The sequence below is a fragment of the Saccostrea echinata genome, unplaced genomic scaffold (assembly GCF_033153115.1).
Source record: "Saccostrea echinata isolate AGI-Se365-2 ecotype Australia unplaced genomic scaffold, CSIRO_AGI_Sech_v1 ptg000009l, whole genome shotgun sequence".
NCBI lineage: Eukaryota > Metazoa > Mollusca > Bivalvia > Ostreida > Ostreidae > Saccostrea > Saccostrea echinata.
The window spans coordinates 18,680,663-18,708,339 of NW_026889758.1; the positions used below are offsets into that span (position 1 = coordinate 18,680,663).

At 33.2% G+C, this 27,677-nt stretch overlaps 1 protein-coding gene across 1 annotated transcript in view; it reads left to right on the top strand.

Annotated features, from left to right (window-relative positions):
* Positions 1-1,339: 1,339 nt before the first annotated feature.
* The window catches only part of LOC133182494 (SCO-spondin-like), a 28,689-nt gene continuing 2,351 nt past the window's right edge, over positions 1,340-27,677 (top strand). Inside the window, exons 1-14 of the mRNA XM_061317339.1 lie at positions 1,340-1,529; positions 2,226-2,393; positions 3,513-3,698; positions 6,790-6,960; positions 8,971-9,141; positions 9,405-9,575; positions 11,591-11,761; positions 12,019-12,189; positions 12,389-12,559; positions 13,341-13,511; positions 15,071-15,241; positions 15,482-15,652; positions 15,883-16,053; positions 27,233-27,403. Coding sequence (XP_061173323.1) covers positions 1,340-1,529; positions 2,226-2,393; positions 3,513-3,698; positions 6,790-6,960; positions 8,971-9,141; positions 9,405-9,575; positions 11,591-11,761; positions 12,019-12,189; positions 12,389-12,559; positions 13,341-13,511; positions 15,071-15,241; positions 15,482-15,652; positions 15,883-16,053; positions 27,233-27,403 — 2,425 coding nt within the window. The remainder of the gene's footprint in view (positions 1,530-2,225; positions 2,394-3,512; positions 3,699-6,789; positions 6,961-8,970; positions 9,142-9,404; positions 9,576-11,590; positions 11,762-12,018; positions 12,190-12,388; positions 12,560-13,340; positions 13,512-15,070; positions 15,242-15,481; positions 15,653-15,882; positions 16,054-27,232; positions 27,404-27,677) is intronic.

The window sequence follows — 27,677 nt, forward strand, 5'->3', positions numbered from 1 at the left end:
GTATTAAGAAATTATTAAAACCGAATTCCCGGAACAATGTTGGCGTCACATTATGGTTCTGTGTTTTACAATTCTATCGAAATTCTACTAAAGATTTTAAACTTTCATCAAGAATATGAAACCTTCATTTTCTCAAAGTGCATGTGCATTCAATTTTTTGTTGAAGGTTTCAAAGATGCATTGAGAAATGCACTGGGACATGATTTCTTTAAAAGAACAGCATTACTATATTTCATTACATAAAATCTGAATGCATGAGTTTGACATGAAGAACCAAGTTTGCCCAATTTGAAAAGAGCAACAGACAGATCACATCAAAAGATTCAATGTGTTTATAATAGGAAAACTGAGAAGATACTTCAGCTTAGTTAAGTTTCATTACAGATTAATTAGTCTCTAATAGTAGTGCGACTAAAATGAGCATTATTATCCTTTTTTTTTTTTGGAAAATGTAACTATGAATGACAGGAATCTAGAAAACGAAACGATGATCTATATATAGTCAAAGCACAGGCATAAAACATTTCAGCAAACTGTTTTTGTTTTCAGAATGTTCGTCAGAGTGGCTTGCATGGGGGCCTTGCAGTGTTACCTGTGGAGAAGGTGTTCATACAAGACATATGCACAATTGTCATTTTGTTCAACAGCTTCACTGTGTGCAGACATTAAAGTGTCATATGCAGGGATGTCCTGGTATATAAATTATTATATTTTATCAGACATAAAAGTGTCATATGCAGGGATATCCTGGTATATTAATTATTATATTTTATCAATTAAAGGAAAGACGCTCTGCGGGAATAACATAGTTTAACAAATATATTCCACAATCGTTCTACTGGTTTCAAATAACGTTAATTTGGAATTGAACAGGAAATTCGTATCTTAATATACCTTTTCTTTTCTAAGAGAAGAATAACTCGCTTTTCTTTAAAATTGGAGTCTGATTATATTTCTTAATTCAGCTTTCATTCAGAAAATTTTAAGAGATGGCATTTGAAGTCATGTGGTCAACTACTTTGTTGAAACTTCCATTTATATTAATTTTAAAATAAATTAAGAATTTCATAGAATCATTACCAAACACATGCATGTGTTTGGTAATGATTCTATAAAATACAACCATTATTCTATACATCAAACTGATGCAACATGTAGTTAACTACGTATTTCAATGATTCAAACATGATAAATGAGAGATGAGAGGTTTTTTCAATAACTGTGACTATTCTTTATTGTAATATGCATCGATATGAAATACTAATAAAAATGATTATTCTTTAATCTCAACACTAAGCACTTACGAATATCCCCTGGAAAAAAAATAGTTATGTAACCTATGCAAATAATTCTTATAGATGTCAATGGGGGATGGAGTCACTGGTACTGGAGTCCTTGTTCTGCTACATGTGGGAAAGGAATTATAACAAGAACTCGAACTTGTACACATCCTTCACCAGGAGACAATGGTGCTTACTGCGTCGGTCCTTCGTTGCAGACTTATGAATGCAGTGGTCAACACTGCCCAGGTAATATAAACTAGATATACTTTTACTACAAACAAATGTATATACTGTAAACAACTAATCTATTTTCAGCGCTTATTTGTTTTGCTTTTTTGTCCACAAAATCTTCAAAGTAATTCATGCTTCACATATTTACTAAATATATATAGCTTGAATAATATACAGTTAAAAACAGATCTGAAATTAAAAACTCAATATTATTCAGAGAAGGTGAACAATCATCAGTAAAATCAATTAATATTGCATAAATAGACAAACACTCAAATAATAATTTCACAATCAAGGACCATAAATTGGTAGTAAAGATATATCAATATTCTCGTCTCGTAATGATAACATCTTCAAATATTCTGTCATATACTTCTGATAGCCTGCTACAGTGTAGTAAGTAAAATGTGTGAACTATTTTAAAAAATGTCTGAATGGTTTATCTCTTCTATGAATAAGGTGGAATGATGAAATAGTGGTCAAAGTAATACATGTTGATAGTAAAAAATTATATTTTTAACGCTTTTTAATAAACCGCTTCGAAGTTTATAAAGCGTAAACTGCCCCAACTAAGGTTATACAGTATAACTTGGGCAGGTATTAAATTCATTCTTTCCATGAAAAAAAAATATTGTGATGTTGATGATCCTTTATATTACTTGTTTATGAAAAATTACATTACTTTGTAATGGATGAATAACATTTTCAAAGTGCACGGTACATGGGGCAGTTGGAGTCATTACAGTCAATGTTCAGTAACTTGTGGTGGAGGGACACAGATTCGAACACGTACATGTACTCACCGACATGTGCATGGTGAAGTCTCCTGTCTAGGATTGGCTAATGAAACTCGAAAATGTTCCGAACAACATTGTCCAGGTTGGAATTTTCATTTTAATTTTATGTTACCTTAAAATACTTCCTCAGAAATATTCCTCGTTTGTTTTATGTAAGGTGTAAAAGTTGTATGTATTAAGAACTCAAAAAATTGCTTATAGTTCCGGAATTTGGAACGAAGTCGATTTAAAAGATTTGCCAATATGGAGACATGGTGAGATTATATACGCCTATTTGAATAAGAATTTATTCATTTATTATTAGTTTTTCATATTTATCATCCCTCAAATTGTTAAACACACCAAGATATACTTACTTTTACTGTTAATTGTTGTGGTGTGTAGAGTGTTTTTTCCGGTGTTCATTTGACATATATAATCAAATCTATGTAATGCTTAAATTCTATGCTATGGTGGCGCCTCCTGTCCAGGTCCTTGGATCATAAAACTTCGTTACGCTTGATGTTGATGACGTTTAATATTACGCTTTAATAGCGCAATGGAAGCATTGACATATCGCTTCTTAAAGTGATACTAGCATGACTGGTGCCCTATCGCTATCTCTTTGTACTTGAAATATGAGTAAAAACTCAAAGACTACTTGTAATTAAACCAATGAACAAAAAGGGCACTTTTGGTTTATGTATAATAAAATTTGTCAATTACTCAAACCAGTCCTAAACGCATTTCCGTGCATTACGATGAAGCAAAACGAATTACACGTCAATAACGTGCAATGGACAAATATGTTGAGTCTCCTAAATGTTGCGTAAAATATCATTTAACTGAGTAAATTTATCAATCGGACATTCATTCTGAACGTTTGGGTTAGCACATTATTGACACATAATTAATTGTATAATCGAAAAAAAATAGACTTTAACCCCTCGAAAAACGACAGGATCCACTTCGCAGAAAAGCAAATCAACCTCGCACTTTCTGCTTGGTTGCCATACTTTTCTGATGCGTCGATATATCTACGGAAGAACCTACTGATCATGAAAGAACCATACCTGTATAATACAACGATCTTGCACTTTATATATTCAGTAGCTTATATCATATTCCATTAATTAATACAAAATATAACAAGCTTTATAAAATGATATGCTTCCAGACTTAAACTTAATATGATTTTAAGGAATATAGCGTTAACGTTTAGATTTTCATACCGTGGTCAATGGTGGATGGAGCCATTGGAGTCGTTATGGTCATTGTTCGGTTACGTGTGGGATAGGAGTTAAATCAAGAAATAGAACATGCTCAAATCCTACACCAGCAAAAGGTGGCGCAACGTGTGTTGGTCATTCCTTCGAAACTCAAAGATGCCGTTACCAATACTGTGAAGGTAAGTAAAAAGTCAATTGTTTATTACATGAAGTATCTATTCATATCGGTATATTTTTCAGATTTCAATTAAGGATATTTCCTCTTCAGCCAGAAATGATAACTCTTAAAAATTATTTAATTGAAAAAGTCTAAAAATGAAGCTTGAAATTGAAATCTTTATGCATTTCAATATGATTGAAGGTTTTTATGTGTAAGATATGGACTTGTAAAAAAATTGACATTTGTACCCCCATAAAAGTACAAAAATAAATACATTTTAGACGTGTCGAATTTTCTTTGATCTAGTCTTAGATACCAATGCTAATTAGCATGATATAAAATTAGAAGTGATCTGCGATGTTATGTTTTGCAATGATAGCACAAACTTTTTATTTAAATTTTTCGGATTCCCAACGTTTCGGCATGAGCATTACTGAAGAGACATAATTTGTCGAAATGTGCATCTGGTGCATTAGAATTTGTATCGTATAAGATTTACATTATGACCCCTGGATCGAGGCCTCTGATGGTGGACTGTTAGTCCCCGAGGGTCTCGACAGCCCAGTAGCTAAGTACATCGGTAGTAGCTTGAAAATATGGATCTGTATTTAATTGCTGTGGTTAAATTTAGAAACTTATTTCAAAATTAAGGATTATCTCCCTCATGCATGGCTCTGATCCTTCGACGTATTTGGCTCAAGTCTTTGGCACCCCCATTTTTACAGCTCCTCAATTTTTTTTTAATTTAAATATTTTGGATTCCCTACGTTTCCGTATGAGCATCACTGAAGAGACATAATTTGTCGAAATGTGCATCTGGTGCATCAAAATGGGTACCGTATAAGATTTACAATATAACAGTTTCAGTTAATTAGTTGGAGAACGAACTATAATACCGTAAAAGCAGAAAACTCAATTTTCTCTAAATACTGGTTACCTATATGTTTTATCCTAAAATATATTTGTTGTCCAATTTTCAACTAGAAAAAATATCTAGTGCTTTTATTCGCATTTCCGGAAAATATATTTGAGATATGATAATTTTCCCTAGATAATATGATTAAATAAAGTGAGGAATTTTCAAGAAATAGCATTGGTAAATACACATTACATTCTGAATTTAAGGACATTTTTATGAGCATTTTCAATCACTTAACTGCTGATTTTCAGGAACTGAGGATCTAACTACCTTAATTAGATATTTATAATGAAAAAGTTCCTTAAATGCTTTACGAAAGAGTAACGATTATACATCCTGGGACCAAGATAAGTAAATAATACAGATCAAATGTTTTACTTATGAAAGAATATCTTTTCAAAAATATTCCACTCTAGAGCAAAAGGACAGTAGTGAGCAAATTGCTCTTTTAACACCCTCATGCAGAAAAGATTTTAAGGCTTCATGCACCTCTGGGTAGGGAGAAGCAATAATAAGTGTATGCAATTATTCAAAGGAAATGTTAACGTTTTCATATATATTATATAAGTGTTTTTATATTCTTATGAAGGAGTATTTATTTAAATATTTCTACATGAAAAGAAGAGGTCTCATGCAGTGACCTTCTATTCGATATTCACCGTTCACGTAGCTCAGTCGGTAGAGCGCTCGCTCCGTGATCGGGAGGTCGTGAGTTCGAATCTCGGCCACGGCTGACCTAAGTCGATAAAAAATGGGTAGCAACTGTTCCTTTGCCATGCTCTCGTCTCTTTGAAGTGAAAGTTGCGGGTCCTTCGGGTGAGACTTAAAAAACCGAGGCCCCGTGTCACGGCAGGCGTTGGCACGATAAAGATCCCTCACTGCTCAATGGCCCTGAGTGCCGAGTAAAGTTCAAAACTTGAAGCCCTTCACCGGTATATGGTGACGTCTCTATATGAGTGAAAAATTCTCGAATGGGACGTAAAACAACGTACAATCAATCAATCATCAATCTATTCGATATTAAGGTATATCAACTACGTTTTATTTATTTATAATATTCATCTTTATCGAGGTTGATTCGATATACTCGAAATAAAAAGCATCATGGAGTCTGACAGATCTGTTTCATATTTGGATCTTTTTCTATAGAAAACATTGATAGAAAACACTAAAGATTACGAAAAACATGATAAATACAACTTAAATAGTGCATGGCCGTAGGAACCGGGGGGGGGCACAGGGGGGCTGTGCCCCCCCCCCAGTAATTTTGCCGATATATAGATTACTATAGAAAACATAACTACTATATGCTTGTGCCCCCTCAATAAAAACGTCTGATGACCTTTTTTTTTTTTTTTTTTTTTTTTTTTTTTTTAATTTGCTTGTCAAGGATTTTTGGTAGTTGATAGTGCCCCCTCAACTGAAAATGTATGGCTGTGCCCCCCCCCCCCCCAAACTGAAATTGCTTCCTACGGACCTGCTAGTGTAAATTTCCCTTTTGTAGCTATATATCATTATCATCTACATATGGAGTTTATGTCTCCGAGTTGATTCGATACGCAAGAGCATGTTCTTCGTACGAACAATTTCTATAACGAGGAAAGATACTTACAAATAAGTTGATGATGGAAGATACAAGGATTTCAACAATTTCGTTTAATGTCAACATTTCGCAAATTCTGTGGTCGATACATTGACCTTGTTTGCAAATACAATCTAGATCGAATGTTGACTGACGTCTTTCATAAAAATTGTTAGGGTTTTATTTTAGCACTGAATTGTCTACGGATATTTACGTTTACCCCATTATGACAATGGGCACATGGCGGGTGTAAGTGGTTATCAGGAGATACTTGCTCCTCATGGCACCTGATCCCATCTCTGTTTAAAGAGGTCCATGTTTGCCCTGCTCACGATAAGTATTGTTTAATTGGACTTTTGAGGATGATTACTGTTCGTTATCTTCAGATTTCATTTCTCAAATAATTTATGGAACAATCGTCAGTCTCACAAGGATTAGTTTGATTTTTCCAATCATTTCCCAGCGTCAAATTGAATATACTAAGGAGTGCATAAGAATTAATATTAAAAAAAAACAGAAATTGCCTCAAACATTACCGAGAGGTACGTGGATATAAGATTTAGAAAAGTTATTATTATCATTTTTAAAAGTCATTTTCACGTTTGATAGTTGATGGAGGCTGGAACAGGTGGAGTGCTTTTGGTCATTGCTCAGTGACATGTGGAACAGGAAATAAAACCAGAACAAGGACATGCTCACATCCATTTCCTGCACATGGCGGGGCTAATTGTCAAGGTGTTAACTCTGAGGTTCAAAGCTGCACTGAACAACCTTGTCCAGGTAACCTTTTTGAATATTTTCTTCAGCTATACTGAATTATAAGATAAAAATCTCTTTGATAAATACATCTTATTTAAAAAAAAAACAGAGAAAGAAACAGAGTTTTAAAAAAAACAGAATAACTAAAAACGGCCGTAGTGTATAGTGGTAGGGCGCTGGATTCATGGTCAGGAGGTCCCGGTTTCAATCTCTTTCACGGTGCAGAGTTAAACCTAAGACATAAAATATAGGTAGCAACTGTTCCATGCGCCTGGCATTAGAAGTGAAAGTCAAGGGTGTTTTGGAAATGACACTAAAACGTAGGTCTCGTATCACTGTAGGCGTTGTCAAAATAAAGACCCACTGCTCAATGGCCCTGAGTGTCGAGTATAGGTCTAATATAAATGTGAAGCATGGTGACGCCTCATAGTGAGTGAAAATTCTGGCTAGGTTGGTAAAACAGCAAGCAAGCAATCGGAATAAATAAGATGGTTGTTCATTAATGGAAATAGTAATGATAAATATTCAACATGTTTCAATGAATTCACCACAGAATGGACAAGATAATATAAAGAAGCAAGGCATCAAATCGGCTGATATGCTGGATCTATGCTTTGTGATGATACCGATAATTTGTTCCTTGATTTAACGGAACATCATGAGATCACTTGGCGGCGTGATGGACATCACAATAATTGAGAAGTTTCGGGGGAAACTATCAAACTATTGTCATTTGAAGCTGTAGGATATTTAAAACAAAATTTTCTGGATGTACCTCTGTTTCTTTTCAATTTTTAAGTACTTAATATCATAAAACTTATATTATACACAACCTTTCTGGGGAATATTTCTTGTAAAAACATTGTAAAACTATAGATTCATATCTTAAGAAAAATGAAAAAAAAATGAAGACGTATTAATAATAACAAACGTAAGTCGATAAACCACAGACACCTGACGAATTGACGATGTAAACAGCTTCTGAGAATTTTATTAGACAAAAAACGTATCAAAAATATATGAATTCCTAGTCTACCTTACTTATATTCCGATATCTGATATAATTTTGTTAATTTGTAAAGTTTTAATTTGTCCTTTACGGTATATAGAAATACATAGTAATTCTTAGTAGAAAGGTGATATACTTCTTTACTACTTCTCTGACAATGTGATTTTGCTCAATATAGCGTTAACCTTTAGTTCTTCATACGGTGGTTAATGGTGGATGGAGCCATTGGAGCCGTTTTGGCGAGTGTTCTACTTCGTGTGGGACAGGAATAAGGTCAAGAACTAGAACATGCACACATCCTTCACCCGCTTACGGTGGCACAATATGTGAGGGTCCTTCCACCGAAACTCAAAGATGCCATTTTAACCATTGTCCAGGTAAAAGCAATTCTAGAGTTGTTAAGATGACCTATCTACCTATTCGATAAATGGTGTAAAGGTATGAATTTTTCAGAAGTTGATTAACTAGATATTAGATATATGAAAAGTTTCTTGATTTTTTTTTACGAAATAGTAATGAATCGAAATTTGCGAACCATGATAAAGAAACAAAGTCCCATATTTTACCCTCAAAGAATTAAAAGCAACAGGGATTAATAGGCATGGTATTATCGCCCTTAGGCAATCTAACTTGTATAAACATGCATCCTGAAGTAGCAAAAGGACACAATAAGCATATAAAAATTTACATATAGATAAAGGGTATAATAGAATTTTGAGATATGTTAAAAGGAAGAGTACTTTTAAATTATATATTCAAGTTACTGAAATTCAAATGTGATTTCGTCATGACCCAAATGATAATAATTAATCAGGAAGAAAATCTTCTTAAATCAAGGAACAATCAAGCTCTCTTATGGAGTTAAGTTTGATTTTTCTAACCATTACTTAGGATAACATTGAATGCATAGTATTTCAATAAGGAATGCATAAGGATTGTCTCCAAATTGCTACACAATACTAGGATGAATTAAGGTTAAGAGAAGTTATTAATAAAAAAAGTCATTTTCTATGTTTGAACAGTTGATGGAGGCTGGAGCAGATGGAGTACTTTAAGTGATTGTTCAGTGACGTGTGGACCTGGACATAAGACCAGAACGAGGGCATGCTCACATCCATTTCCTGCACATGGCGGGGCAAATTGTCTAGGTGTGAACTCTGAGGTTCAAAACTGCACTGAAAAGCTATGTCCAGGTAACCTTTCTATATACATGTACTTTGCTTTAGCATTGCTGATTTATAAAATATAAATCTCTTTTGATAAAGAAAACTTAACAGAATGAAGAAGATATTTGTTTATCAATGGATAAACAACTAATATTCCATTTGATTTCATTGTATTCAACAGGACGAATAATCATAACATGCATGATATATCAACGTAGCTATAACAAATGTTACTGATGATTGTAAATTACTTCGGCAATCTGTACACCATACACATCATGTTTTAACAGTTAATGGCTCCTGGAGTGTTTGGAGTGCATTTAGTCAATGTTCACGTACGTGTGGCTATGGACTGAAAACCAGAAGGAGGACTTGCTCAAACCCTGCGCCTGCGCATGGAGGTGCTTACTGTCCGGGATTGAGAGTTGACTCCAGCATCTGCTCGGAACAATTATGTCCGGGTACGATATTTTCTTTGATGACCACCTGTGTCAATATGTATGTAAATATCAAGGTGTGTGTATACAGGTACGTCCTCCCATCCTATTGTCTGTCACGTGGTGGGAAAAAGGAAGAGAAAACATTAAGTACATGTCTATTGATGAAAGTTATTACAAACGTATTTTTTTAAATCCCCGAAAAATATGATCTTTATAATAAAACTCAATTTTTCTACATCACATTCCAGTTCTGGATACATGTACCATAATTATCGTGCTGAATTACTCTTTGCTGCAGATGACAACTACAAAACGTCAAGTGAAATAAACCATGCGCGACATTTATGTTGTACGTACATATAATGATGGCCGTTCAAAAATCACATGGATTTGTACCAAAGAAAAAAACATTTGTCGACAAAAAAAAAAAAAAAAAAAAAAAAAAACAACAACAACAAAACACTGAAAAGTCTTACATATTACTTGACTTATAATATCATCAAAATTTCGTTTTCAAAATATTAATTGATATCAATTATCATGATGTTATGGCAGAGTTAGCATAAAATATCCGACATCACGGGCTTCATGAAATATCCTCAAGGTATTCACCATTGTGTTTGTTACATGATCCACTCATCAGAAGCATCCTTACCAACTAATCCAAAGAACTGCGAACGATAGTGTTGTTCTCCCGCCTACCTCAAAGTCAATTTTCAGAAGTTAATACATTTGAATGATTTTTCATACCTATATAGATATTTATATGAATTTTTATAAAACATTACTTCTTTGGGAAAACAAAGAGATATAACTCTATAATTTTGGTAAAACTTGTGTTTTTCACTATAGAAATCAACGGAAAATATTTTTAAAACATCCCCCCTCCCCGTCAAACAAAAATTCCATACCAAAGCTTTTTGTGTTTCACGGGGGGGAATATATGTTTACAGACAAAAAACCCACAAAAACGCTTATTTTTTCAACAATTTCAAAGGGGTTTACAACTAAAACATTGTATTTTATTAATAATATATGTTTAATTTTATATGAGTAAAACATAAGAAAAGATTTAAGGAACGGTTATTCATATCCAAGAATATTTTAAAATGTGGTGATGCTTTAAAGCCCGATTTCAATGAAAAATATCGTCTACCCCCCCTTATTTAAAGAGCTGGAATTAGGGGTAAATAAGTATTTAACACTGGTATGAAAATTATCAGTCAATTACCATTGAACTGTTCTTTGCATTCAACAAAGATTTTATTGCCAAATTGCCATTGGTATTGAATTAAATGGGTGTAAAATGTAGGCGGGAATCGAAAGTTAGCGTGCGTAGTTCTTTGGATATTATCTGAAAAGGTCCACAGGTATTTCTGCTCGCATTCTTATCTGTCGGGACCACGTTTTGTCCGTGATCTTCTTTTGTCTCCTTCACGGAATGTCTTTACGGATGTCCTCCCGTCAGAAAATCTCTTATGCTATTTCTAAACAGAAATGTTCGCCATGCCACTGGTTTAATACCCGTTTCATCAAGCACATCTCTGGTCTGTGTTTGCATTTTTCCTGACCATACGCAAATTGTTAAAAGAATGCCGCTCCGTCAAATCACTTGACATCATTTTCTCAGTTCTTTTTAGAGGGACCACATCGCAGAAAATTACAATACTTCCGTTCAAATATGACGCAAAAGATTTAAATCCATAATTTGTAACAATACAAAGAATCTGCAGTGAAAATTGTCGAATTTAATTTTGATTATAGTATGAATGAATAAAAGTTGATTCTATAAGTTCATTTCTCAGAATTGTTCTTTTGATATGCATACCAACATCACCAATATCAAAATAGCAATATTTTCAGGTTATATCCATTAATTTTAAAAATGATACGAAAATTTTATTGGAATCTTAAGCTTAAGGGAAAAGGTTTCTATAAATATTTCAAATTGCCATTTGATGTTATAAAAGCATGTGTGTCCGCAAAATTTTGAAACAAACCTTATTTGATAATAAAAGTCCATTTTCATTTTCTAGTCAATGGAGGATGGAGTAAATGGAGTAGTTTTAGCAATTGCTCAACGTCATGTGGAAGGGGAACGATGACAAGAACTAGAACGTGTTCGAACCCTTCACCTGCACACAATGGCGCAGATTGTGTAGGTCATTCAATCGAGTCTCATGCATGCAATGATCACTTGTGTCCGGGTAAGGAATGATCTATCTTTTGTTAATAAATACTTTATTTAAAAATTAAAAATATAAAAATATTATATTTTAAAATAATTTATCAATATTGGTTTAAAAATAATGCATCCAGCTGTCAATCATAAAAACCTGCAAATTGTTTAAACATTGACTCTAGTGGATTTAAATTAATTTTATCCAATAATTGTTATCAAGAGAAATAGTATTTTAAAAGCAACATTTGACATATAGATAAAACATAATTTACATGTACAAAGTGGATGGAGAATGGAGCAGTTGGAGTACATTCAGTCAATGTACAGCATCTTGTGGCGGAGGGACACAAGTTCGAACACGTACATGTACTCATCCAAGACCTTTACATGGTGGGGCCACATGTACAGGTTTTGCGAATGAAACACAGAAATGCTCAGAAAACAGTTGTCCAGGTGAAAACTAACATAATGAAATAATCTTAAAAGATGATACAATTGTTCAGATATTTAAATGATGCATGTAGTTGTTTATTTAATTTTTTTACAGGTGAATCCTGTGAAAACATGCATACATTTTGAAAAAAAAAATGAGCTACATTAAAACTGTATATATAATAATAAAAATAATAAAATGTCCATTTTCATTTTCTAGTCAATGGAGGATGGAGTAAATGGAGTAGTTTTAGCAATTGCTCAACGTCATGTGGAAGGGGAACGATGACAAGAACTAGAACGTGTTCGAACCCTTCACCTGCACACAATGGCGCAGATTGTGTAGGTCATTCAACCGAGTCTCATGCATGCAATGATCACTTGTGTCCAGGTAAGAAATAAATCATCCATTGTTAAAATAATATATCAATATTGGATGTGAAAACATTTGAATATATAGACGATATTCAATGTTTTGTAGTTGGATATGGAATTTATTTCACGAGTGGGACAGGATTTTCAATATTTTCACGAGTACGAAGCACGAGTGAAAATATCAAAAATCCTGTCTCACGAGTGAAAAAAATTCTATATCCAACTACAAAACATTGAATTTTCTGTTTATTACATTTTCTTTGATTTTTCTTTTTGCCTCTCTCTTTTCTTAACACAGTGTCATAGGGTGTGGCGTCATAGCTGTAGCAGTTAAGAAGTCATAGCTTGGCAGTTGTGAGATTGAAAACATTGTAACAGATTTTAGCAACATATTTCGGAATAAATTGGCAGTTTTAATCTCTGTCAAGATGGTTTAGTTTCTATCTCAATCTTGTTACAGGCCAAAAATTATATTTTACTTACTTCGATATCCTTTCCCACTGTGACAGAATATCACTTTGGTATCCTTTCACACTGTGAGAGGATATCACTTTTATTCAATGAATAAATCACAGTATTTCACTGTTGAAAATGTAATAAACATGAATATTTCATTGCAAACTATTACAATTTAGGAAAAGATTTTTTCCAAAAATTATAGAACAGTTTTTTTTATTTATTCTTTTAGGGAGTGTTATGGCAATTTTGGAAATTTATATTCAAAACCAATAAATTATACTGAGTAGGAAAAATTTATTTCATATAATGATGAAATTTGGCTTATACTTAATGCAAAGTGGATGGAGGATGGAGCAGTTGGAATACATTCAGTCAATGTACATTATCTTGTGGCGGAGGGACACAGATTCGAACACGTACATGTACTCATCCAAGACCTTTACATGGTGGGGCTAATTGTAAAGGTTCCGCTAATGAAACACAAAAATGCTCAGAAAACGGTTGTCCAGGTAAAAGGAGATTTATTTGATATTACCTTATTTAGAAATGATGAGAACGTGTATTTATATTTTTTCATAGCTTTGAATCCAGATGTTAACATTTTCATAAATTATGACAAGAAAAATAATGCATGAGTTATATTAAACTATTAAATCTTACAGTTCATTTTTTTTTAACTATTTGAAAGGTTGATTACTGATTTTATCAAATTAAGCATAGTACAGTCGAAAATTTAAAAATATCTTAAAAAGTCCTTTGGTTATACATTTTATAATGAATATTTGACACTTCAAAATATAACTTTAAATAAACAACTACATTTATTGCCTTTCGTTTTAGGTTTTGAAAGACCAAAACAATCGAATTTGCTATCCACAGCTTCAAAACAAAAACCTAGAGAAACTAAACTAGAGACATTATGAGATATTATTGTGAATTTATTTAACGCAATTGTGAGACATAACTTCACAAACATACCCACAATATAGTGTTCCCAGAAATTATTGAGAATTTTTCATGATACATTTATCTAAAATTTTTGATTAATAACATACAATATGATTTAATGTTACAATTTTTATTTACTGACAATACCCCGTACTTTCTAAAGATACATGCAGTTTTCATGGATAGCCTCCCGTTTGTGTTATTTACATCCTGTTGTCTGCTGATGCTATTGAAATAGAAAGCCTATTTAAGCTGTGTATTATAGTAAGGGATTGTAAAATCTGGTGATATTTCTGAAATGCCGAGAATTTTGCCGTCTACTATGTATTGTGTGGTACAAAATATTAAAAAAAGAAGAGTAATTCGGTTAAGGAAAACTGTTTGTAAGCCTCGTAATCTAACATCCACAACTCAAAGAAAGCTCGGATATATGCTCATAAAGAAAATACAAAATGTAGAAAAATGGGGTTTCATTCTCAGTTCTACCGGCCCTTTCCCTCTGCCGAATCCTTTCCATTTTTCAATATTTTTCCCACGTGAAACAATAGTAGATAGTTGCATACTCAGTCTTTCAGAAGTATCGCTAGTTTTGCAATTCTATCATAATAAACCTCTTCAAAAGGATTTTTTTCGAAGGTAAGAAAAAGAAAAAGAACTTAAGAAAATGGTAAGTTCTTCATAAAAATTACACATACATTGTAATATAAGAAAGTAACAATTATTGTCATTTGACCATAAAAACTGATTTCAAATTTAAATATTTTATTTTTGAAATATTTGGGGGAAAAACATTTCACTAAAAAATTCTCAATAATTTCTTGAAACACTATAAAAGTACAGTTGTTAACTTATTAACCTAAATTTAAAATATACATGTTTGGTCAATATATGGGTATGCTTGATCTACATGTACAATGTTACAAGAATATAACGCGTAGTTTACAGGTTTACCCCATGATGAATGTATAAGGAATGTATATCAATGTTTAGGAACAGAGGTGGACTTCAACTAACGAATAACATGATTTTTATTTAGATAATTTGTGCAATTTACTCTATCATGTGAGCAATTTACGTAAGAGTTTAAATATAAATAAATAATATTTCTGTTTCCTTTGAGTGAATGGTCAATGGAGTACATGGGGTCAATATAGTGCATGTACCAAAACATGTGGAAATGGCTCTAAAACAAGGCAAAGGTTATGTTCGAGTCCGGCTCCACTAAATGGTGGAAACCCTTGTTATGGCAATAATTCAGAGACTGATCAATGTAACAACATACTATGTCCTGGTAATTTGATCCATATCGCTAATGTGAGGATTTCTGAATTTCCTGAAAGTATTAATTGCATCATTATCAGTATTTAAGTATAAAAAAAGTAACGAAAATTTTGAATTCCTTGAGCAATATGATTTTAACATATGCTTACCTGGGTTATTGATCTCTGACTAAAAGATTTTTTAAAAGTCGTAGAAGTAAAAGAAAAAGATTTCAGAATCTTGAAATCAATGTTCTCGAAATTATTTATAGTGGATGGTGGTTGGAGTACTTGGACTGATTACAGGAGTTGTTCTGTAACATGTGGCGTAGGAATACAAAAAAGGGAGAGAACCTGTACAGAACCTACACCTGCACATGGTGGTACAGATTGTGTTGGGCAATCAACAGAAGTACAAAATTGTACCAAAATTGATTGCCCAGGTACGTTAAATTTTATAAAGTTTTCTTTCACTTTCATGGACGCTCCCTTCACTTGCGTCCACAGCATAAGCCAAAATTTGTCATCACATTAGTCATGTGTTAGTCGAAACGTCTGAAAAGAGCTAAAAATAATCAATTAAATATAACTTGTAAACAGCCACAGTTTTTGTCTTAACATGTATAATTATGTTTAATTAGATTTCTAAAATTTAAAAAATATCAATTTTAAGTGAACGGTCATTGGAGCGAGTGGAGTTTATTTAGTGAGTGTAGCAAAACGTGTGGAAAAGGGTCTCAAAGACGTCAAAGGACTTGTACAAACCCAGCGCCGTCTAATGGCGGATTGGTCTGTGTCGGAGATGGTCACGAAACTGTAGATTGTGAAATAAAAGCATGTCCAGGTAATATAGAAAGAAAAAAAGAAAAGAAACGTTTATTTGCTTTATTTATACTGAATTAACTTTCTATTTTTTTTTCTTTTTTTAATAGTAATCATGTGCTATACTTTTAAACTTGCCAAAACCAATCGGCCTTTTCTTCTCAAAAGGCGATCCAAAAATAATTTTGTCACGCAGATCTTCTGTTATTATATATACATTTTAGATTTATTTCATAGATTAAACACAAGCACTTTCATTTTACATTAATTTTTAAACGTAAATAACAGAAAATGCAGGAAATTTTAGTGAATGAGTTTTCTTTTTTGACATTCTTGCTACGTCCTGTTTGTGATTCTAAATTTCTTTTCTTTGCAGTGACTTTAAATTGGGTAACACTGCCAACTAATCAATTGGTAACGCTTGGAAAACGGGTAAGCTGACTTTAGTAGGTATATCAATGAAATAGAAATCACATATGAATGAAAATTGTGTTGCGTCATGATATTAAGATAGAATCAATAGTTTTATTACTTGTAAATTCTGAAAAAAAATGTGTACTAGTATAGATGCATTGATTGATAACATGGGAATAACGTACAATAACACGTAGTAATTTACAAGTTGATGTGAAGATTGATTGATTGCATGTCCATTCGAGAATTTTTCACTCATATAGAGATGTCAAATATGCCGGTGAAGGGCTTCAAATTTAGACCTATAGTCGGCACTCAGGGCCATTGAGCAGGGTCATTGAGGGCTCTTTATCGTGCCAACGCCTACCGTGACACGGGACCTCGATTTTTAAGGTCTCGTCCGAAGGACCCGTCACTTTCACTTCTAGTGCCGGGTGCTTGGTGAAAGAACAGTCACTACATGTACCTATGTTTACGTTTTAAGTTTGACGCGGCGCGGCGAACGAGAATCGAACCCGGGCCTCCCAATCAAGAAGCGAGCGTCCTACTAATAGGCTACCGTGACCGGTTGTTATGTGAAAAAAAAAGAAACAAGAAAACTTTTGTTTACTATTTATTGTGAACTTTCACAGAAATAAAGACTAGAAATAAAAATTTTGTTACAGTAAAATGTTATTTTCTTAATCAAGATGGTGAAAACAAAAACAAAACGAAATTGTTTTCTAGAAATGAAATTTGTCTAATTGTGGTAAAATGATAGATGATAGTTTCTTACTCATTTTCTAAAGTTTATTCAGCATTGACTTTGATTTCGATTTTTGAGGAAATATGATATTGAACATTTTATTTTCAGGGAAAAAGAAATATACGTCATTAGAATGGAAAGTCAGACGTCTTTTCTAACAAGGGAATAAAGAAATTTAATATTTTCAATAGATTGTTTTCACTGAAATAATTCAAAGGCGGTTAAACATGAAATCTGATTTATGTTTTGACGATTTCCCATGTACAATTTTCATATGACAGTGAATAAACATTGTTTTAAAAAACAATTTGCCAACTGCGAATCACTATTACCAAAGATTTGTCACATCTAACAGAAATCTCACTAAGTAAGTGGTAGTCAAAACATGTACTTAACCAGTTTAAAATACGTCGTATCTAAATCATAAAATCCCTGCCATATTGACTTTGGTATCTTAAAATGATTCGTTCTATTAAAAGAGCAGACATACACCATTATACACCTTTATAAAATAAAACTATAACCATATACACATCCACAAATGTATTCGTGACAAGAAATATATAAAAAATGTATTGCACAACAGATGGACAACGACAATAAATTAGTATTTTAAAAAAGAAAGACATTTCCGAAGAGTATGTTTTTTAAAAAGGGTAGGGGGAGTTAAAAGAAAATTGATTTTCTGCCGGTGTAGTAAAGCACAGAATCCCCTTTTGCAGAAATTTGTATTCTGTTGAGCTCCACTTCTTTTTTATCTAGTCAAGATGCTAACTTATACTTGTAGAATGTTGCTGTAAGAAAAAAAAATAAATTATTATTTCTATTATTACCTTATTATTATCTTAGCAATTTGCCCATTTTCTTCTTTTTCTTCAATCAGAAATTCATATTGAGTTGTATCATATAGAAGAAATAAATTACCCTTTTCAAAGTGACCCACAAATTGCGCGGCAATGTTACAAAGGAACGTTGTGTAGTTTTAGCTAAAAACATCAAAAATATATTGATACAAAGGAGATTATAAATGATTCCTTATTAAGTCAACTTGGAACAACCATGATTAGCTTAACACGACCAAGATCACATCTTGGGATGGTCATGAATAAGACCAATAAAATAATTACATTAAACATATGGGGGTGGCTTGAAATACAAATTAACCCAAGATTTTAACACTCGAAACGATAGAAAACTTAGGGAACAAACATGATGATGGAGTCCTAGATGGCAACAATATTTTCCCTGTCCAAGCAGGCTATCTTAGAAGTTAAAAGTGTTGTGATCATTGACACAAAACCAATAACAGTACATGCATATATAGCAGCAACAAAACGTTTTACTTGAACACTGTCATGTAAATGTATATATAACTTTTGTCAATTTTTCCAAACCGGTACTTCATTGTATTTTTTCCCGTTCTTTTTCCTCGCATTTTTTTAAAAATGTTTGTTTAATTAATGTTATGCAGTGTATTTACCTTGACCTTGCTGTAGGGAGAGGGCTAAAATAGGCTATGCTGCTGCCTAATCCCATTCACTTTATGTGAATGAAATTATGTGTAAATAAAAAAAAAAACAAATAGCAGACCCTAGTGGAAAGTTAGGACAATATGGATGTCCGCAGATTCCCGAACATATTTGAAAATCTTAAAGACAAGCAACGTAGAAAATTACTCTGACACTTCCATAACTTGATAAAGTAGATCGTCCAATTTTTGTGTTGCAAAAATCATCCATTCATTATGCGTATTCCTCAAGTAAAATTTTTAGATCTGCCCCTGTCATATCCAAAAATTACCGTTCAATTCAAATTCTGTACAAAAAAAATTCAATTATCATTAGAGAGCATATTAGATACCTGGACATGGGTGTCCGTTACACGTGGTCGTTTCCACTGAAGCGCCGAGACAAAACTGCCCACCATTTGCAGGAATAGGGTTACTACAGGTCCTGTATCTAATCCGAATTCCTCCACCGCAAGATTTCGAGCACCCCAGCATTTCTTTCCAGCTACTCCAACCGCCATCGACTGAAATAAGTAATTAAATATACCGAATTTAGTTTCCTAGCATTTGCAATTGCAAGCTACAGATTTTAATAAAAACTGGTAATGTTTCTGCTATTCAGCCTTACCTTGAATTTTATCACACGGAATGATGTTGCAGTCTTGACTTTCAATCTGTTTATCTAGACATTTATTGGTTTTAGTAACTATTCCTGTACAGTTAATTTGACGAGTTCTTGACTGAGTTCCTTGTCCACAGGTACTAGAGCACTGACTAAACTCTGACCAAGTTGTCCATTCAGGTGTCTCGTCTATTGCAAGAAAATTGTAGTATATATGAAATGGCATTAATATATCATTAATAAACCCCAACAAAATTTACTATAGTTAATTATGCATGTAGTTTACTATAGTTAGCTATAGAGAATACTTAAATACTTTGATTTATTATGAAATTTTACCCTAGAACTTTTTTTTAGATTCAGGGCCTTAATACACGTAATGTACTATGGGGTAATCAAAAAGTTCAAGGACTGATGCGATAAAATTAATACTTTATAGGCTGTGCTTACAAACTTTATAAGGAATATAAAACAACAAAATCCCGAGAAGTGGAAATTTTTAGCTTGATTAGTTGATAATGAACCTATTAATCGTCAAACAAAATGGACATTACATGATCACCAGGCGCTGTCGCCGTTTTTTATGATGTTTGAAACGACATTGCTTCTCTATGTGAGCTCCTTCTGTTTCAATACACTTTCTTGAAGAGATACCCCAGTGTAAATACTGATTGAAACTCATCTCGTTAATATATGGCTTTAAATTTTATGAACAGTCGATTTCAAAACATAATATTCTAAATTGGACAAAGATCCTCAGTTGACGAGCAGCTTTATCCGCCATTGGAGTTCAATTTCTACCACACGCGGGCAAAGTTACTCTTGACTTAACTGACTTGGAACATTCGGACCGCGAATTAGCATGAAAAATATCTCTCCTCTCTTTGAATCTTGTGTGCCGTTGTAAATAGGTTATCTGGACTAATTTTGCCTCTCTCCAGCCTGTTCTTACATTTCTAAAATCTATGTGAATTATTAGTCCCCTACCGGTGAAACCGGAGGGGACTATAGGTTTCCTCTGAGTCTGTCCGTCCGTCTGTTCGTCTGTCTGTCTGTTAGTCTGTCCCACTTGGTTTTCCGCACTTTTTCCTAAACGCTTGCAGATATTGAGCTGATTTTTGGTATGTGAGTGTATCTTGATGAGTTACAGATCAAGTTTGCATTTCGTTCCGCTTCATTAAATTTTGACGGAATTACGGCCTTTTCAATTTTTACGGGTTTTCTGCAATTTTCTTCTGAACGCTTGTAGATAATGAGCTGATTTTTGGTATGTGGCTTTACCTTGATTAGTTATAGATCAAGTTTGCATTTCGTCCCGCTTCATTAATTTTTGACGGAATTATGGTTTTTTCAATTCTTAACGGGAACCAGATTACACTTGCCGGTAGGGGACTAGTATTGCTAATGCAATACTCTCAGAATGCTTGTTTTTTAAAGTGGAACTATAGATTTCCAGTATCATTTTTGAATCACTTAGCTTTTCTTTTAAACTTACAATTAGACCTTTAGAAAAATGACAATATGAGGTAAAAATTTATGATAAACGTGATGACCTCAACTTTTCTATTTTCAACTTCCCTTATTTAGCAATATATATGAAGCAATATACCATTGTCACCTGCATATGGAGTTTATGTCTCCAGGTTTATTTGATACGCAAGAGCATGCTCTGCGTACGAACAATTTGCCAAATATTAATGAAAAAAGAATATCAACAGTCTTGTTTAAAGTCAACATTTCGCAAATTGGTGGATACAATGACTTTGACAGCAAACACAATCTATCATTAAGTCGAATGTTGATTGACGTTTTTCATATAAAATAATAGGTCATTATTTTCACACTGAATTGTTTACGGATTTTTCCGTTTTCCCGATCATGACAAGGAGCATATGGCTGATGTGATCGGTCTACAAGGGATGCTTACTCCGCCATAGCACCTGATCCCATCCCTGATGTTTTTAGAGGTCCGCGTTTCCTCTGCTCCAAATATGTATTGTTTCAATGGACTTTTCAGTTTGATATATTGGTATTAGGATATCTTCAAAAATATTTTAAATAATTCAGCATCTGCTTACCTCTACAAGGCTTTTCAAAGCATTCAATTTGTTCACTAGCAGGACCTGGGCAGAAGGAACCACCATCTGTTGGTTCTGGATCGCTGCAGGTTCTTGTTCTTAAACGAGAGCCTTTCCCACAAACACTTGTGCATCTACCGAACGATGACCATTGAGACCAGCTACCACTGCCTTGTTAGTATAAAAATTACAAGTAAATTAAGTATAATGGACGGAAACACTAATCAGAGTCACTCAATTCTTACTACTGATATTCGAATCTCCTTTAAAACCTTATCCAGCCATTGAATCTTCTAACTTGAGGAAACTTAAATCTACAGTACTTGATAATTTTACTAATCACAAATACTGGTTTGCTATTTATTGGAGGAAAATTTCAACCCGTTCGTTCCTTTGAAAAACCTTTAATGTCTTTGTAGAACTCCCTTTCAAAAATATTACTCAAATCAAACTAACATTACATAAAGAAACTTCAAAGTCCCTATAATGATCATTTTACTTTGCAATTCGTATATTTCCCAAAAAGTGACTTTATCTCATTTGAAATCTTTCCCATTATTTATTTTTACCATTCCGTAAGAAAATCTTGCCCCTTTTTGAACTAAACTGTCATTCCAGTATGGAAAAGATTTAGTTTCTATAGCTACACGTATAAAACAAGAGAACTAAAATGTTAAAACCTGTAGAAATGTCACAGATGTGCTTGTATGCCATTCAGATGAAAGATTGCATCTTAAGCTTTTACATCCTGATGAATTGAAAATTAAAGAAAAAAGACATTTCAGTTTACAATAAAATTTACTACAGTAAAAAAGAAATAAAACGTTTCCTTTCATATGTTTGTATACATAATTCTGTTGTACGGCTGTATAACTTGAAAGAAAGAGTGAAGCAAAAATACTTACGAGATGCTACCAAAACAAAATTGTACAAAATGAAAGTGACGAAAATCAGATGCATAATTGCTTCTAATATCAATGTTGGCAGAAGTATTGAAATGAAGCAATGTGAACAGACTTCTGTATTTATAGGATCTCCAACACTTGCCCAATACTAACATTTTTCTTTCACGAGGACTCCTTTCTTTGATCATGAGGTACATTCAAATAACACTAGTAAAATTAGATAAAAGTAAAGTGGTCTATCAAAACTTAGTAACAGGGGTCGTTTTGTCAAAGATGCAGCAATTGCACTAAGTGCACTCCAGATTTTGATTAAAAAGATGATTCCAATGATTTCAGTCAACTATGCTCTTTTGAAATATATTGATTTAATTTTTGTTCAAAGTAGACCCTGTCGGGTCATCTTAGTTTAGTTTGAGTACCGGGGGGTGCTTACATATAAAAAATAGCCTCATTGCTATATTTACAAACCAAAATATATCATCAATTCATATACCAATATGCATGCAAGTACAAATATAATTGTTTATTCGTTTACAAAAAGGCAAAATAAATTACGACAGAATATTTTAATTTTGATATACACCTATGAAAACAGACCCATTCCAGGAGCAAGGCTATAAAACCTCTTTATGTCAAGGTAGTGAACCAGCTTCAGACATTTTCAGCATAATATTACAAAATCTAGGTCCGTCTACTGATCTGCTTCGAACAAGGTCGATCATCATTATATTCTTTCACCTTATTGAGAATAAGGAAGAACTCATCACCTCGTTTGTACACTTTTTTATTTGTGCATTCTGGATTATGAAGTCAAGACATATGTAGTTGAGATAAACAAATCTTAACTTTTTTAATGATGTTCAAGAACAACGCATTGATTCTGATTTCTTAGCATGTAAAGAGGCTACATGAAGTTAAAAACTTGAGAAAATTTTGTTTTTTCTCAATTTTCAGAGATTTATTCCAAATTTGAAAGAATTTTCAAAAGACTTTCTTTAACAATTGAAACTCAAAATACTTTACAAAAACTTATTTCTATCTCCTCTATTTTTTTTTTTTTTTTTTTTGATAAGTTTAGTCCGGGAGGGGGTACACCCCCTCCTCTGAGTCCGCACCTCGTAGCTGACATTTGTGAATTAAATTTCATTTGGAAAACTATCAATCACTCTCTTTGAAATCCAGAGCCAGGAAAAAACTTAAAATAGAGCTTCAATGATTTTAAAGGAAAAAATATTTACGAAAAGTATTTATGAAATTGGAAAACATTTTTTTTAATGAAGCAATTTTTAAAATTCTAAATTTTTAATTTTTCACGTTTATATGGCCTCTATTCGTGTTGAAAATCAGAATTTCATAACCTAAAAGAATTTATATGTTTATTTTACATCTACCAATGGAGAAGTATTATATAACCTTTACCATAAAGGGTACTTTCTAATGTTTTAAAATCTAGTTTGAAAAAAAAAATTAAAAAGTAGAGGGAAAACACATCAATATCAAACAAGGAAAGATTTACAATTGTGAGTCACTGAAGAATGGAGACACCTTCTTGGGTTCAATTCGGACAAATAGCGACACTGATATTAACACGGAACAAATGCACTAAAGATTATGATATTTATCTAAGGAGTGCGCAATCAACAAGCAACGCCCTTATACATTACACCAATCACAGGAAGACGTCATCTTTTCTGAATTTAAAAGACTGCAAAAATTTAATATTTTTTTTTTACAGAACAGAGCCACTTTGAATTTTCTGTAATACAACAGCACTCCTACCCTACAAATAATTGTAAAGTGTATATAAATTCATGATATAAATAATTATGATTTTTTTTTTTATTTATATATTTTTTATTTATTTATTTGTTTGGATTTTTTTTTTGTTTGTTTGTTTGTGAATGTTATTGGTGTGTAGATCAAAGACTTGGACATAGTAATATATTTTTCAAGAAATATACTATTACCTCACGTCTGTATGATTCAGTTACACACCAATAACACTCACAAAACATTTAAAAAATCCTTAAATATAAATTGCTGACACACAACAGATTATGTTCTGTATCACTGTAATATATTTTGACATTTTCTTATATTCAGTGTATAATACAACTTGACGTTGTCAGTGTATACTTGTTTTGTTTGGTCATGCTCTCATGAGATAAGCGACCTGTTCTGGAGGTCATTACATTTTATTATGAATACAGCAATAATTCTCTTGTTTTATACGTTTGTTTTGGACGTTAGAGGAACAAGTATGTACATTTTTCTACTCAGTGTGTTCCCTATGTTGTATGTGTATGACTTATTGTGAGACATCGTCTTCAGTACTTTGGTGCTGTAAACATGATTTTTTTTCTTCGGGTCTTAATATTGGTAAAGGTTGAGTGCAAATTTCTATAATAAAGTAAGAAAGTACGGAAGCCCGTTGAGGCCAGTTCAAAGAAAGAAATATTTTTTATTGCGTTAAAACGCAATAAAAAATATTTCTTTTTTCTGAACTGGCCCCAACGGGCTTCCGTAAAGATTACTGCCGAGAGTATAAGTATTTAACTACTATATAACGTAATCAACCATTGTGATGCAAATAGTTCTGAGATTTGAAGGAAAAAATTAAGTGAAATAACACGAAAATAGACCTTCATTATCAACAGATTTAAGTTATCAAAAGACCGATCTTTACCAGATTTTGAGGGACAAGTATCTACAGAGAATGATAGGGTGTCGATCTGTGTTCGCGTTAGACATGTATTGACACAATTCATGAAATTAATGAACAAAATATCAGTAACACTGCAAGGACTTTATCTTAAATAAAATTTACTTTGATGGTACGTCTGAAATATTCATGAATATCCTGGAGTGAAATTGGTAAAATGGCAATGGGGAATTTGAAATAGTCAAATGTTGTGCTTTGTTGACATTTTCAAAGTTCAAACAATCATTCTCATTGAAATAAACTTATGAAAATACGTACAATTGAATCATGCGCAATGACGTGGAATAATTTTCGTTTGAATGGAACGTTTGGGTCTTAACGAACGACAATTGTTACATAATGACACGCCCATTTCTTTAGAATTAAGTAACCAATGTTCGTCGCAATGTCTAAAAATATCCCATTCTCTGAGACTAGCAACACGAGGGATTTTTTGAGGTTTGGGGGAGAAGGAGAGTATGAGACTCCCCGTTTCTGTAAAACTCACGTATTGCAATGAAAATGTACATACCGGTAATTACATGCATTTGTTACGCCCCTACAAGTTACCACAACACGTGCATCAATCGAACGCGTGTTACCCGGTGTTTATTTTTAGACAGTCAATTTTATTGGCTATTGTAATGAAGCATGTGAAAAACTGTACGACAATCGAGGGCACTCTCTATCTCTCAGTGCAGACTGGCGTTTCCCCGCCCACACAATAAACCGTTGAAATGAGCATGCCATTATATGTAACAACCAATGTTCAAAAGAAAGCTCAAAACGTTTCATTCCAGCGGAAAATTTTACCACTTCCAATGCGCACTATTGTAAAATGAATCTCTGAAAAAGAAAGTTGATTTAAAAGGTTATTCTCGAAAGTGTGGTCAACTTCAAGTTCTCTTATGGAATTGTTTTTAACTATATAAAAACCAAAGTATCCTAGTAAAATCACCATTCTTTTTTACATGATTCTTTAAAAATTAATTAATTTTAAATCCACTGCTATAAAAGAGAGGATGCCTCTACAGCTTCTGTATCTTTAAGATTATCATACATTATTTGTCTGTATTTGAATAGGGTCTGAAATGTACAAATTGTAATATAGTGATCTTTGTTAATAGTACCTGAGAAAGTTTTTAAAATGTCTAACTCCAGAAATTCTTGTTTGTTTTCCTTCACAGAGGTACTATCATGCTCAAGTGGATTACACCAAAAATGTAACATTTCTTCAAACAGCAATGCAACTATGCACTGCGAATGCGTTCCAAGTGAGATGTAAATCATTTTGAGAAAGTCTGCAGCTTCATATCTTGCAGTTCTTAACAATGAATTAACTTGTCCAAACATCCTTCATCTCTTTCATACATGATTGACCCTTGTTACAGTAACTGCTGACTGGACTCCTTGGGGTTTCTGGTCACCCTGCAGCGTTACATGTGGAGAGGGTAATCACACGAGACACCGAAGCTGCGTAGGTACACGTGGAGCTACATGCCAGGGATACTCCACAGATGTACAGGCGTGTACAGAAATGAAGGTGTGCCCAGGTGTGTACAGAAATAAGGGTGTGTCCTTGTGTGTACAGAAATAGTGCTGTGCCAAGGTGTTTACAGAAAATAAGGGTTTTGTGTACAGAAATAAAGGTTTGTCCAGGTATGTACATCAATGAAGGTGTATCAAGTTGTGTTCAGAAATAAGGTGTTGAGTACGGAAATAAAGGTAAGCCCAGGTATGTACAAGAAATAAAGATGTGGCCAGGTGGTGATGGTTTTTTGAACTTGATTTAAGTTGTTTCTTAAAAAGTTTTGAAATTTGCTATCAATAATGAATTCATGAAGCATATGTTATCTGCAAAGAAAATCAGGACAATAAAATAATTAACTACAAGTACGTACATGAAAGCAATTTCTGAATAAATTATAAATGTTTTTGCTACATTTATTTTGCTATCAAGGAATATGGAATAATTGGGGTGCATATACAACTTGCACCACTTCCTGTGGTGGTGGACTTCAAATAAGATATCGGAATTGTTCCGCAGTAAATGGATCTTTTTGTATCGGAGATTCCATTCAGTCATCCTCCTGCAATACGCAAAAGTGCCCTGATCCTGGTAAATATTTGTCTTGGTCAACATTCCTATAATTTGTTAGAAAAAAATTTAATGATTCGGTCGTATTCTATCTTTGAAATGATCCCTTTCTTAATTCTTTTTTTTTTAAGTTGATGGTAGTTGGACGGCATGGACTAGCTTTGGGGCCTGTAGTGTAACGTGCGGTACTGGAATCAAGACAAAAACAAGAACATGTACCAATCCAGTACCAACTAATGGTGGGAACACATGTTCTGGACATGACGAGCAGGCTGAAATATGTCACGAAAAACATTGTGCAGGCAAGTGTTCCTGTTTTTAATCTATAAGAATGTTTTAAATTTCGAAACATATTTTTAGATTTTTTTACTATTGTAATATGATTGTTACCATTTCGTTTTCTTTCAATTGATTGAACAGAGATTTATTAACATCTAACTTCAAACTAGTTCATTATACAGTTAACTTTCTGAAATGAAATGCAAGCAAATAATACAATGCTGATCTTATAAAAATACATGAAAAAAGTAATCATAACACTCACTCTTAACTAGAATTGATTGAATTCTTTGTATT